At 38.2% G+C, this 14,502-nt stretch overlaps 1 protein-coding gene across 1 annotated transcript in view; it reads right to left on the reverse strand.

Annotated features, from left to right (window-relative positions):
* The window catches only part of KLHL7 (kelch-like family member 7), a 20,083-nt gene extending 7,236 nt beyond the window's left edge, over nt 1-12,847 (reverse strand). Inside the window, exons 1-6 of the mRNA XM_009879549.1 lie at nt 12,724-12,847; nt 11,690-11,783; nt 10,377-10,501; nt 8,361-8,536; nt 5,451-5,625; nt 3,859-4,001 (exon numbers count right to left, since the gene is read on the reverse strand). Of these exons, the coding sequence (XP_009877851.1) occupies nt 3,859-4,001; nt 5,451-5,625; nt 8,361-8,536; nt 10,377-10,501; nt 11,690-11,783; nt 12,724-12,802 (792 nt within the window). The 5' untranslated portion in view covers nt 12,803-12,847. The remainder of the gene's footprint in view (nt 1-3,858; nt 4,002-5,450; nt 5,626-8,360; nt 8,537-10,376; nt 10,502-11,689; nt 11,784-12,723) is intronic.
* Nucleotides 12,848-14,502: the final 1,655 nt, after the last annotated feature.

The raw sequence follows: 14,502 nt of genomic DNA on the forward strand, positions 1-14,502 counted from the left end.
TCAGCAGGAGATGATTAAGATCATTCTCTTGTAATGCTCTTCAGTGTGTCTGTACCACATAAAACTGATTTCAATTTATGCATTTTACACATTTAAGACTTATGCGGAAGAGTTGCTTTATGCCACAGTCAAGATCCACACAGCCCTGGGCAGTGGCAAGCCTCATTTCTGGGGCGCTGAGTAGGGGAAGAAAGATCAAGACAGATATATGGTGACACTTTACCTGCTGACCTTTTTCAACAACTTACAATGCAGGGCACCAGAGGCAGGAGCTATACCTTTGTATTTAATGGTTTGGAAAGGCTTTTTTCTCTTTCGTGAATATATTTAATCACTTATTAAAACTACGTGAACTCCTAGCAGCCACAAGACCCTGTGACAAGAATGGCATGTGTAATTATGGGCCATGTGAAAAAGTTACTCCTTTTGTTTAGGACTTTTCCCTTGTTTTCAGTTGATACCTCCTCTTCCAAGTTTGTCAGGGAAAACTGCAGACATGCCCAATATGGACAACTTCCCCACTAATAACTTACTGGCTACAGCTCTGTCTCCTCATAACAGGTATGCTGGTTCGCTTAATCATCAAGAAATACCATTGCCAGGCATCTGTTACTTTTTACTTGCTGTTGCTGGATTTTGCACTGTTAAAAAGATAAAACTTCCAGCCATTTCCAGTCACTAGAGACAGCAATTTCAAAAGAATAAGCATATTACTGCCTCAAAATCCCCTAAAGTCCGATATACACTTCTATCAAGAATTCATAAAACAAAAAGTATTTTATTTCCAACTTGGGAAAACAAAAAAAGCAGCAGCTTTCTAAAAATATAATGTAAAAAATTCAACAAGAAAATGCTTCCCACCACCATTAATAGGACATCTAGGATTTCTAGCAGTATTCTGAAAACAAACATCTCTACTCAAAATAGTGCCAGATTGCTCCACAAGTGTTATGCCCATCTGCATCTGTCCTGTTGCATCATTTTCCTTTCTTGATGAAGTACATGCATCAATAGGAATATCAGTTACAATGCAAAGACAACAAATATAGACAAAGTAATACTACTAACAGTCTCAACAAACAACACACAATATCCAATCCATTCTTATTTAAAGAGCCCTTTTTGACAACAAGGAAATGAAGATCAACATTAGAGAGTAATTTTGCGTGCAAAGCAATCAGTGAAAATTAAAATTTCTTGTACTAGTTTTATAGTGTTAGAATTATTGAAATTTCTATCATTTACAACTGAGAAAGTATTGTCAAGAAAAACATAACCTTTGTTTGAACTGTTCCTTTAGCTGACATCTAAGAATTTAATTAAATTATTGAATGTCATTAAAATCACAAGTGAAGGACTAGGTCACTACCCAATCAGTTCACAAACAAAATTTCAATTCTTTCCCAAGGTCCTAACCTTGCAAAAGTACACACACAACCTTAATTCTCTGTTCTGTGACACTCCATAATCTTTTGATGATACTAATTAAAGAGACTTAAATGTGACATGGTCTTTGCAGCATCGGAGCCTTACATCTCACACTTATTTTGCATGAGCATGATGCTAATTCAACGGGGGTTATGGATCCTTGGTTTGTTGCATTTAAGAAGCTACTGTCACAGTTAAAGATCAAACTCAGATACTCAAGCAAAACATCCAGAAAAGGACCTTTAAATAGCTTAGAGTTGGAAATGAAGTAAGTAAAAGCTATTCAACAAGACACGACAGGCTAGCTAAGAACATCCAAGAAAGCATACAAGCACTAGGAAAACGTTCAAGGAAGACATGCTTGTTAGAATCAAGATCTCCAATTACCCACTTTTTCTTTTCCTTCCCTGCACCCCCCTCCCCTAGTCCACATGCAAGGCCATAAAGCTTGATCAAGAGGCTGTTCTGCAAAATTTCTTCCAAACTCAATTCTTTTTTGGTGTTACGCCTGGACAGTCTATGAAAAAAATAAGCTATTTTATCCTATGCTTTATGTAGACCTACATAGATATGACTTTTTGTCCACAAAACAGATTTCTTCATAACATTATAGTTTAGGTCTGACTGCAGATCACCTAACTACATACATAATTTTCCTTTAATCGTCTTTGCCTGTCACTGCCACTCAGCATGCACTGAGATTATTATTTTTCAACCAAGATTAAGTTTTCAGAAAAGACAAGGTGATAACTGGGGGCAAGGAGGCTTGTATTAGTTTATAAAGAGCAATGAAGCAACAACCCTCATCTTTTGAGTTCTGTCCACCATTGACATTAGGCACTTACGATATTTAACCTATCTGTTAGGTTGGTAAAGAGACCGCATGCACATTATGCTGATACCACCGCTGCCAATTAATGACTAGCACAAAAAGTCTCAAATCTAGTTTCCACCCTGACTAAAATTAGCTTTGTTCCAATATAAGTAACTGGAGATTAAGAGAAAAACTTTGGTCTGTTTTTCTTCTAATAGAAGAAAGGTCAGAGCATACTGGGTGAATGACAAGTTGTTAAAACGCCAAAACCAAGTAACTGCTTGAAAAGGATGAATGCCTTAATCAAAGATTTCCTCGGCTCAGACTTTGGAAAGGAAAGAATTACCTGCTCTGTTCCCTCACCTCCTCACCCCCAGCTGGAGTACTGCTTATCTTACTTGAGTATGTGTATAAAGGAAAAAGGTGGTCATTATTTAGGAATTTGTAATTCCTATTAAAAATATGTATTAAATGTCTCTCAAACTAAGTCAGCAAAGCTGGCAGGGTTTGGGGTTTTTTTTTTTTCCCTCCAGACTTGAGTGATGCTCAAAGAAGGCAGCTTCAATTTTATCTTACGTAAAGGAATGTGGCTGATGAGTTCAAAACACATCCCCACAGCTCATTCATTCTGAATGAGATTTGACAGGGCTCACATTGTGTGTTATCTGTGCAAACTTTATAGTCAAAATTGTTTGAAAGTATAATAAGCATTTAATATGCTGAGTTAGAGTACCCAGAATTTTTGCAACAAAATATTACATGTATGTGATCTCATAACTTAGAGAGCCCTGATGCTTACATAGTAACTTTTTTTCTGTATTACTGCATGTGCTTGCCAGGTAAAACAGAGTATGGGGTAATCCTTCTGCATGCAGCTGATGTTTCTAGACCATCTAGTCTGCATAGCTGAAATATACACCATTCCTGTGGCTTGATTTTATTAAGGAAACATGGAAACAAATTTCAGGCAAAGCTTGCTTGTTCTAAATCGGCCATCTCTAAATTTTTTGTTGTAGAAACTCACTCTTCTATTTACATAGTACTTGCCTCCCAATTCTCCTTATATACTCTTAACAAAGTTGTAAAACATTGGGATTTAGAAGTGGTTGCATATTTATAGTAAATGCACTGAAAAACTACCTTGCAGTCTAAAATTGGGTTCTACATGAGCATACGAGCCAATAATTTAACTTGTGCTAAAAAAAAAAATTGCTTTGAGTTATTTTCTGAATGGATACGTTCATGCACATGCATACGGACTTTCATATATTCCTAACTAATTGCTTGATGTTTCAGTGACTTTTCATTTATTTCCAGCTGTGGGATGCACATACCAATCAATTCTCAACTCAGATGGATTTATCAGAACTCCGTATCTAATACTGCCAATAAACAAACACATAATAATTCTATTCAAAATGAAATATTACATCTAGATACACAGATTTGAAAATACCTAATTAACCGTACTCTTCCAACTGTATACCCAAGAAGCAGAGAATACATCCTTCCTAATACCGTTTTGTAGATCATTATGTCTTAGTTAATATCATCAGCAAATAGAACACACAAGATTACAAACAGTGAATCTTAATGCATTCTGAGGTAACGATTACCTTTGGATTAAAATATCTGCAGGACTGGGGCTGTGAGCCTCCAAACAAAGCAATGCGATAATCATGTTTTTTTCTTCTTGGCCGCGTACCTTCCACTAACTCTTCTCTGTCTTCTGGAGAGAGTAGATGATATCGCATCCCACCTGGAAGGAAGACAACAACTCTTGCAGAAACAGTGTAGCTCATACATGGAAAGGGATGTTTCAGAGGCAGTGATAGCGGGGGAAGAGGGGAGGGAAAAAGGGGGAAACCAAGTTTCTACATTACACTATACAGCTTTGATTTAAAAGCGAAGAATGCACAACAGCGCATGAGGATGGGAGCACACATCCAGATTTACATCCCACTTCAAATTGCCTGCTCCATGTGAAAACAGGACATGGATATGGACTCACGTTGTATAGCAATTTATTGGTCGGCTCATTTAGCCATTATTAACAAGCACCTAAATTTGTCGCATTGAAACAGGCAGAAGGAAACAAACCCAAAGAAAAGGAATGGCAGAACTGGGAGCCTAAAGAAGACAATACTAACATTGAAAGAAGGGACTTGAATGCAATGAGGAATCAACCATGCCTGACTCCTCACCCCCCAATTTCTGATTAATAAGGAAGGAATCTCTAGTACCTCATGAAAAAACCCTCACTTTTGTTCTTAGCTTGACAATGCAAAATATTAGTTACAATTGGTATAAAAAAAATAAGCATTCTCCTAAGAAACATTTGAAAGAATGCAAAAATACCAGTGACATTACAAGCCACTACAATCAGCCAAGCAGAAATCCTTATTTCTTAGACAATGCACCTGACTCCATGTCACACAAGTATGACTGAGATGCCGATGGTCAGCAAACACTTACTAACATATAGGTTAATTTAACTCTTGCTCATTGACTGATGGAAAATAGTTGCATATCATTTTTTAGATCAACACTAAAATGAAGCCAACTAGTTAATCGCTACCGAAATTAAAAGATTTCCTTCCAGAGTATTTATCAACATCTAGGCCTTTCTTTCTCACATGGTAAAATTTCACAAATGGTGTCTAAAACCAGAAGTGAAGCTTGTTCCCCATCTCATCTGCACCTTGAGAATGCAACTGTCTGTAGGCTGAACATAGGCATATCTTAGAGGTGAAAAGAGCACAACAAATGCTGAACATTCTAATTTGCTTAGGGAAGCTTTGTAATATTCAAAATTTTTAGGTAAAACATTTCTTTATTAATTCACATATGAACATGAACAATATTGAAGTTACTAGCCTGTCCCAAAGGCACACTGACACTTCCAATTACCCTAACGACTCATTGACAAAATCTCCATTCCGTTACTCATCATGGAGTTCATGTCATTTGCTAGGAGAAAAGAAATGAAAGTCACACTCTGTTACATAAGATGGGTTTTATTTACGTGATAATCTGCTAATCCAACTTCAACTAAACACAGCATCCTAGATGGAACACAGTCACAGGAATTTAACGTGAAAATGTTGTCACAGCATTTTAAAGCAAACAATTTTCAAAAATTCCACAGTGGTGTTTTTTTTTTTTAATTATACAGAACATTAAAGATTTTAGCTAGAGGTCAACTTACTGATCACCATTTTAAGGCATTCTGGGTTATCCTGAATAAGTGGTTCAGCCTGAACTGTTTTACTCAAGAAGTTCTTTGATATAAGAGGAAATCGGACTTTAGCAAGAATGTCGACCATGTACGGCTGGCGATTTGGCTCATCATACTTCAGCCATCTGACTGCTGCATCATAAACCTTAAACAAGAGGGAAGGAAAGAAAAGGATAAGGCACATCACCACACAGTATGACAAATAACGAAACCTCAATGCTCCAAACTGATTCTTCTGCCTGTTGGAGGTTAACTTATACTAACAGTTTAGTATGTGAGGTTCCATCGCCATCTTCCCCAAAAAAACCCAAACCCCAAACAAACCCCAAACCCACCCCACAACAAAACAACCAACCAAACACCAGAAAAGACAATGCTCAGACATGTAGTAAAAGAAATGCACAAGCACAGAATAAAACCCATCTACAAACTTCAAAAAAACGCACAACACTACTACTGCTTTTTAGCCTTTTTTTCTTTCTTTCTCTCCAAATGGGAAGCATGAGTCTGCAATTCACATTAATGTGGACAAACCCTGTACCAGGTTAAAACTAATCTGTTTCGAGTTCCATGTCACAAACACAGGTAATACTTCCCTGGAAATGTTGAAATAGCTTCTGCTTGATACAGTCTCCTGAGGTGACAAACTGCTTCTGTTACCAAACCATATATATTGCTATTGTCATGTCTTAGGGGACCATTTAAATTAAAGTTTTTTAGCTGCAGACTGCTGCAAATTTACCATTCAGAGAGCCTCCTCTCCAGCTGCTCTTTACAGGAAAAGATAATGGGTTTTCTTAGGGGCAAGGGAAGACAAAACAGGGAGGGTAACCGAAAAATCTGCTCTATTTATGATTGTCCTCTGGGTCAGGAAGGAACAAAATGAAAATCCAGTATTAACTATGTACTAAGATACTTCAATGCTGCTCTCAGACATAGCAAGCTTATCTACTGTGCTGCCACTTCAGAGTCAGCACTAACGTCCTTACATGTGATAGCACAGTCAGTACCTACTCCTATAGCTGAAACCAATGATCGCAGTCATCAGCAGTGAGTGACTGAGATATACAATGTGGAAGGATATATAATAGCAGAATTAGAGTTATTCAGAAGGACTGCTAAACCACGTCAGCTATAACCCTGCAAAATGACTAGGGAGCAAGGGAGAGTAAAGCAAGAAAAAAATAAGTATTTAAGGGTCAATTCCATCAGCTAAGGAAATTCAACAGAATGACTGGGACAGGAATATTGTAGCCCTTCATCAACAGAACCATTACGTGCATACAGGAAAAACAGGAAATCTAGTAATTAAAGCTACCTTTAAAGCTACCTTCCTTTTTTTGCTAAATGTATATACGCTTTACCCCAATACAAAAGTTAGAGTATAATGTCAACTTTCTAGCAGTACTCCTGAGAAATAAGATTCCTTTCGTATCACTGGCAAACTTCTGCAGTTTCATACTGCACACTGCCATGTTCCTAAAGGAATTTTAATGATGCCATGCTGCCTACACGAGATTTCTGCCATTGCTGCCAAGTTAAAGCATGCCATCCCTACCTTACCAACAGAACTTCAGGAATGTAAATTCCAAAGTGTCATTTTGGCTGCAAGCTAAACACCACTTCCAGCTTTGAGAATGTTACCCTGTGACCTGCCCAGCACATGGCAAGAGCGCTGAACTGTGACATATTTACAAACTCATATTTATACTTAGAACTAGCCAACTATCATATTCTAGTCACCTGACGTTATCTCCCACTCTTAGTAATTCTTACTTTCATTGAAGCTTTTTACTGCAAGAGATATGCTGAAGAAAATGCATTAATTCTATGAAAGCTAAACTTCAGAGTCAGGAAAACATCCATTTCTATCTAAGTGTATACACATACCATCTTGACTATGAGATCCCTCTGTTGCACTTCAAAGGTCAACTCATGATGACATACCCAAACAAACTTAAATTACCTAGTTCAAGCACCAGAACAGCATAGCTAGAAAGGCAAGATTTCAGTGTGCTTTCAATAGATTTGACTGAGAAGCTACAAGAAGTACCCAGCAGCTACAACCATTCTGCAATCACCTCTTTGGACCGCAGTGCAGACACATCTATACTTTTCCTGTTTGCTTGCAGCAAGAAGAACAAGCTGGTGAAGCATTCAGGGCTATGCTGTAAGCTGAATCAAGCTTTCCAAAGGGGACAGCTGTGAATGTAATTTCTACCACAGGTTACAACTTTTGAGTGAAACTTCAGGCTCCTTTGAGCCACCTGAACATTTTTGTGTCCACTCCCTAAATAAGGGCCTTCCATCAATCCATCACTGTCAATGTATCTAGCTTTCAGTGTTTTGTTCATCTTGCTTCCAAGTCCCTCAGTTCCAAGCTTAACTTGTGTATGCATGTTTTCATCAGAAGCAACTCCTCTCTCAAATGAGAGGAGACCATAACTCAGGTAGAGACGTGCAGCCATTAAGGTGCAGTTTGCTTAGCGCTTTAAAGGAGTTCACTTTCACCAACAGCACATGAACCCCAATGTAGGAACAACAGCTATAATACATCAAGCTTAATTCAGCTCAGGTACTATGGAATCAGAAGCCTTATAGCTATCTCGATGAAGGAAACTGTTTTGCTTATTCTGTTTATGACTTCTTCCTTCCTTGTTTGCTGTAACACCACATAAAATAACTACACTTGAAATGCAGATATTCATTAATATTTGGTTTTGACCACGCTAGGATGCACCTTTTATTCTACAATTTAGCAAGCGCTATGTGCATCATATTCCATAGGAATATCAGAAGTGAGATACTTTAAAACAGTTCTGGATCAGAAAAAGATAGTGAAGTTCAATGCTCTTAGCTGGTATGAAACAGGGATCTCACCTGGTCTTCTGCCCTCACCGTCAACGTATCTTGGTTCAAGAGGTGTGTCACACGCTTAACATCAAGCTGAAGAAACTCATCTGTCTTGTAAACTTCAGTGAAATGCTGATGGATAAAGTCATCTGCAGTGGCTTTCAGTTCTGGACAGTCTAGGCATTCTGCTAACACACTTATACCTATGAAGGAAAAATTAAGAAAAAACCCTTCCAAACTTGAACTGCAATTACCTTTAATATATTAAAATACAATAAAATTACTGTAATTTCAGTGCTACATGTAACCCCAATTTAATATTTATTACCATGCTTTTTTCTTTTTCCTCTAAAACACATGCTGTCTTAACTCACCCACAACTCAAGACAAACTAAAATAAGCACAAGCTGCTGATCCCTATCCCCACCGAAATAATTGGACAGTCAGACCTGCAAGCACTTGCTGTATTAACTGTATCTTCAGCACTATCTCCTCACTGTTTCTTTCCCCGTTACGAAGCAGATAACAGCACCTTAACCAGGTCTGAGCTGTATCACAAAAAGAAACTCTAACCAGAACAGCTTGAGAAACTGGATCTAGATTTTATAACCTCCCCGACTTGCTTATGCAGCAGCAATCGCCAACCAAGCCAAATGTCCCTCAAGAGTCACAGCGAATTGGGACTTTTCCATACAAGTAGCAGAGCCTGCTGCAGACCAATACAAAAAAAGTCAAGTTGATGCTGCTGCAAGGGGAGGTTGGCATAAAGGTATAAATAGCGACTGCTCCTGAGAAGCGCTGTTTCCAACCTTCCCATTAGAAACAGGTAAGCATACAGCTTTTCAGCAGCAACTGTTGCTCATCATGCTAAGCCTTCCTCCTCCTTCTGTAGAGGAGATGGCAAGTGGGGTAGAAGCAATTCACCAACCAATGGGCTGCAACTAGCCTAAGCTCCTCTAAGTAGTACAATGCAAACTAGAAAGATGAAACTTTGTCAGGAGGTTGGATTTTAAGAGATTCAAAACAAGCCACGGTTTCTTTCAAATACATTCTTTAAAAAAAAATAATAAATTAACTGTGGACTTGCCTATAAGTCTGCACAGAACACACTTCAACTTGTAAACAATGCCTTGAGGAAAATTTGATTTAATCTTTATCTCTCTTTTTGCTATAGATTAGCAACAAAGTATAAAAGTGTTAGAGACCATAATTAATTCTCTAGTTAACAAAAATCACAGAGGACTGAACATCCCTCAAAGCAAGCGTAAGTGGCATCTTCCTTAGAAAATAATGTCTTTCTTCAGGCAGTTGTTTCAGAGCCACAGCTGTACTGCATCAAAGTGTCAGTCGAATCATTATAATTCAGATACTCTGCAAACATTTCTATTGATATTATAAACATCTATAACATGATTGAGATGTTTCTAGGAGAATTACATGACAAACATCGATAAGAAACCCTATAAACAAGTTTATCTTTAATATCTGATTAAATAAAGTGCACCAAACCTTAAGCATGAAAAGGCATTTAGTTCTACTTGTTGTTTACCTTTCCTGTAACACTGAGCTCACATTAGGGCTACAGAACATACTAAATATCAGACCTGCCCAAATGAAGTCCACGGATTTCAGTCAAAATGAAGAGCAACCAAAACCAAAAGTAAGCTAAATTTATCCTGTTCATACTTTTAGAAGATACACTAATTTTGTAGAAATTACAACTCTGTCAAATTCTGTCTCCAAGTACCATAACAACTGAAAGCTCCACCTTACTAAACAGCTGAGGTTCTCTAAAAACAAGAAGCTCCAGGGTGCTGCCAAGCTGGGATGAAACCCAGCACAGTCAGTGGAACCTGATACTGGCAAGACAACTACCAGATTGTTTTGTCTATGGGAAGGGACAACACTTCAGATTCAGAGCAAAATTATTTTCACATGCCTGGATTTAGCCAAGTATTACTGTCTTTTAGACAATACTATCTATTTTTCAGGAACAGCAAAGTTAAAAAATAAACAGTAAATTGAAGTCTGCGTTTCTCTTACCAAGACAATTGGAAGCATCAACTTGTTCTTTTAAGAAGTCCACACACATTTTTTTCACAGGTTCAATTTGATATTGGTTTGCTGCATCTAGTAAAGACTGGACATTATTGCTGTTAACTGAGATTCTGCAAAACAAAAGGCATAAAATTAGCATCACTAAAATTACCTACTTTGATGTATTAAAAAAAAAGCAACTTACACTCATCCACATCAATGCATCAATGGGAAAATTATTTCCCTGTTATTTGCCCAAGAATCTTTCACATACAGTCTGAAGACACCACCTCCCTCCATGATCTTTCCAAATTGCTTTCATTTGCTCTACTTTACTGAGGAAGGGTAAAGAGTAAACAGTTCTGGATTCTGAAGAATAAAACTTTAACACAGGCCCTCTGCAGTACCATGCTATTGCTCTGACTTGTGTGATTAGCCACCTCCACAAAACAGAAAATTAACAGAACTTTTGTTCTGGCAGTCTCCTACTTCCAAAGAGGCATCAGCAAAATCTGTCTAAACTCATTGTCAAGACTGCTCTGGCTGATTTGCTCAGAGTGCACAAGCAGAACAACTGTTTTGGCAGTGCTTCAAGAGAAGGTACAAAGCCCACAGACAAGGGCTTGGACACCAGGGGAGGCAGCCATACAGCTCTGGTGCTGACACTGACCGTCTCTCACCACTGATGGAGTATACAAGATTCCTCTCAAAGAAAGGAGAAAGCCTTTCTAAGGAGAGTTAATCCCATTAGTACAAAGATGAAAGGCCTGCGATCCATTGGTCATGATAACTGATTAAGAAGCACTGTTTACAATCCTAGTCATCTGCACAAGCTCTTTAAAAAAAAAAAAGAAAAAAAAAAAGAATGCATGGACAACCTGAGACAGAAGGGAAATGCTGTTCACAGAACAGTTCCCACTATGCCTGTCCTGAGATGAAGGTATAACTCCTGGAAATGGTTCTGTGCAATAGCTACCATGGCCATAAAGAGAAACCCTACTGGTATCTATAAGAGCTGGAATTTCAGAACAATGGGAAATATCATTTGACTTCAACACTGAAGTCAAGAGCTTGAAGTGCTTTGAATTGCTTTCTGGAGACAACTAAACGCTTTCTTTAGTGTGTCAGGCTTCCTACTGATTAAATAAAAAGGAAAAAGGGAAGAAGGATAGGAGGTCTAGTCACATCAGGCTTTAAACAAAGTAAAGAATTGTAATGGTAACAAAACTTATGAATCATAAATGCATTATTTTAAGATTTTATTATTTACAATTGGCAGACTTCCTAGAAAAAGCATCAGCTTTAAATAACAAAACTACCTTGCCGTATAAGCAAACTCCACGAGCTGTTCAATAATGTCAGGTTCTGCATCTTTTAGCTCCACTTCAAAGGACTTTGATTCAAGCATATTTGCTGCAAATAGATTAAGAGACAAACTACATCAATAAGCCACTCTAGTTATTGTACGTTTGGCAAACAGTAGAAAATAAAGTGATTACACAAAGTGGGAACCTGCTAAAAACTGCACACGGTTGATTGCTGTTTTCCCAGGATTACTCATGCAAGTCAGGAAAGAAAGGAGGCAGTGAGACAAACAATATAACTGGTGCGTGTGTATGCTTGTATTATGTAAATTATGATAAACTGCATGAAATAGACAAGGTCATAGACTGCAGTGCAGACTGCTAAGCTAGCATTACCAAAACCACGAAGCACACGCTGCACTGTCAAAAGCTATTTCCACATTCAAGCTGATAACAATGGAGACAGCTCTGAGCTCCCCACATCCAGACACGGCACTGTAAGTTTGCCCACAGACGCTTACAGGCTGACCATTGCAAGGCACCGTCGTTTCACTTCTACTCAACTTTAATGTGTGTTTTATAGCACGGTAATTTTACAATTCACGGGCAGGGCATACAAAAGTAAGACAGATACTACATAATGAAATTTGTAAAGATAGCATAAATGCAAGAATGTTTACACTTCTGAAAGCTTGGTTTATATGTGGAAGTGCCTAATGATGGGAAGCAATGCAGCAGACAAATTCTGTCATGGGAGTAAAAACGCCCAATTTTCAGATTAAGGGAGGGAGACCAACTCTAATGCAGTGTATGGGCCCCAACTAAGAAGAGAGCTTACATAGGAAGTAACACTGGATCAAAAGAGAGTTAAAGGGAAAACGAGGGGAAGGGTGAACTGAGATGAATGGAAGAAGGACACAAAATGAGGAAATCTTCACATACTTATCCCTGAAATTAATCACTTTCATGAAATAAACAGCCTGTCAGCCACAAGTCTAACAGGATATCATCACAAAAGCTTATAATCAAACAATTTTGAAAAGACTTACTAGTAAACATCAAGTTAAAAAAGTGACTGGCTGAAGCAAGCACAACACGGTGAGCTGGGATCTTTCTTTCTTGAACCATAAGAATGACATCACATAGAGTTTTCTAAATCAGAAGAAAAACAGACAGAAAATGGCAGAGATCAGAATTTTTTGAAAAATCTTTCAACAGTATTTCTTTAAAAACAGCTTATAGAATTCTATTGCTTTTCTTAATCTGCACAACTCAAGAGTATTATGTAATTAAAAGATTTTCTGGAAGTTCAGTTCAGTAATGTGGAGAACTAGCAAAGTTCAGTTGACCCATGAATTTGTACCTTAAAGATGATCATGACACATGAACTCTGACTAAAGTTTTTCCTGTGGCATTTACATCAGCTTCCAATAACACAGGCTCTGCAGCCTCTGCTGCAGTTACATTATACCCTTTTCAGCCATCAGCAGCTCTTCTCCACTCAGCTGCTGACTTTCAAAGGGACTCAAAGGAACCTTGTATCTGAAGACTGCCATCATATTGCCCAACTGGAGTGAAAGTGATGAACAAGTTCAAAGCATTCAACGGAACATTTTTAAGAAAACATATCCCAAAAATATCACTTGCATGGAAGGGTGTGACTGGTCACACCTGACCAGCAACTAACTGACTTCCAGACAAAAAAAAATAAATAGATTTTTATGTATTTGTATGTAAGCAGTTAGTTTCTCCCCTACATGTGAACTGTCATGCATTAGAAGGAGAAAGGAAAGTGACAGTACTTGTAAAAGTTGTCAGGAGACACAAAAGGAGTGTAAGGGATTGGGGTAAAAATACATAATTTGAATATATTCTCAAATGGTATCCTTTCTAAGGACGTATTGACTGAGACAAATGCACACCATACTACAGTTAATTATAATATCCTCTTTATTAAAAAAGAAAAACTGAGCAGCACTGCTTCCTAAAAAATAGGAATGCATTTTTGGCTACTACCTTAAGCTTACGGAACGACTTTCAGAATACCTACCTATCCCCATCCCAATACTAACCCCAGAAAAAGAGCGTTTCTACTGTGGGAAATATATACTTGCTTCAAACAGCATGAGCATGTTTTTCACATACAGACAATATTATCTAGGGCACACCTAACAGGGCTGATAATCCACATGCAGCCCCTTCAAATAAACCTGTTTTTTAGTTTCTTGAAGGAAAGGACACTCAGAAGCACGTGTTAGATGAAATGTAATTTTTTTAAAAAAAATGTTTTAATTAGAAGTTAGGTGGGGGGTGACATACAGCTTCCTTTGTACATCTGTAGCTTCAAACCATTTAGGATTGAAACAACAAAAAAGAGACCATTTGAGAAAGTTTCAGAGGAAATCCTTTAAAGCTGAAATTCCTAGCACATCTGGTTCAAAACAAGTGTCAGAAACTAGCAGTACAAGATCCCATAAAACCCTGTGGCCAAGCTTTGCTAAGACTTGCAACTGCTGCTTGAACTCCATGCTGCATTTCTGAGATACATTCGGTGCCTCAGCTCAGCATTTGAAGCATCTCAGATATTCTAAGCCCTCTCTGGGTGCGTGAAGTAATACTCGTCAACCGAAGCAGACCATCATTTTCATTTCTTTCCTTGGGATGTTTCTGGGTGTGACTGTCCCATTTCAACTAATGCTTTTCTGAGGATTTCTGTGCTTCTTTCCAAAGGACCCATGGGTGTCACTGAGTTGCTTCAATGAGGCAACAGGTGACTGGTGTTACATCAACCAAAGGACACACCCGAGCATGAGCTTGCATTAGGGCGC

The sequence above is a fragment of the Charadrius vociferus genome, unplaced genomic scaffold (genome assembly GCF_000708025.1).
Source record: "Charadrius vociferus isolate BGI_N301 unplaced genomic scaffold, ASM70802v2 scaffold262, whole genome shotgun sequence".
NCBI lineage: Eukaryota > Metazoa > Chordata > Aves > Charadriiformes > Charadriidae > Charadrius > Charadrius vociferus.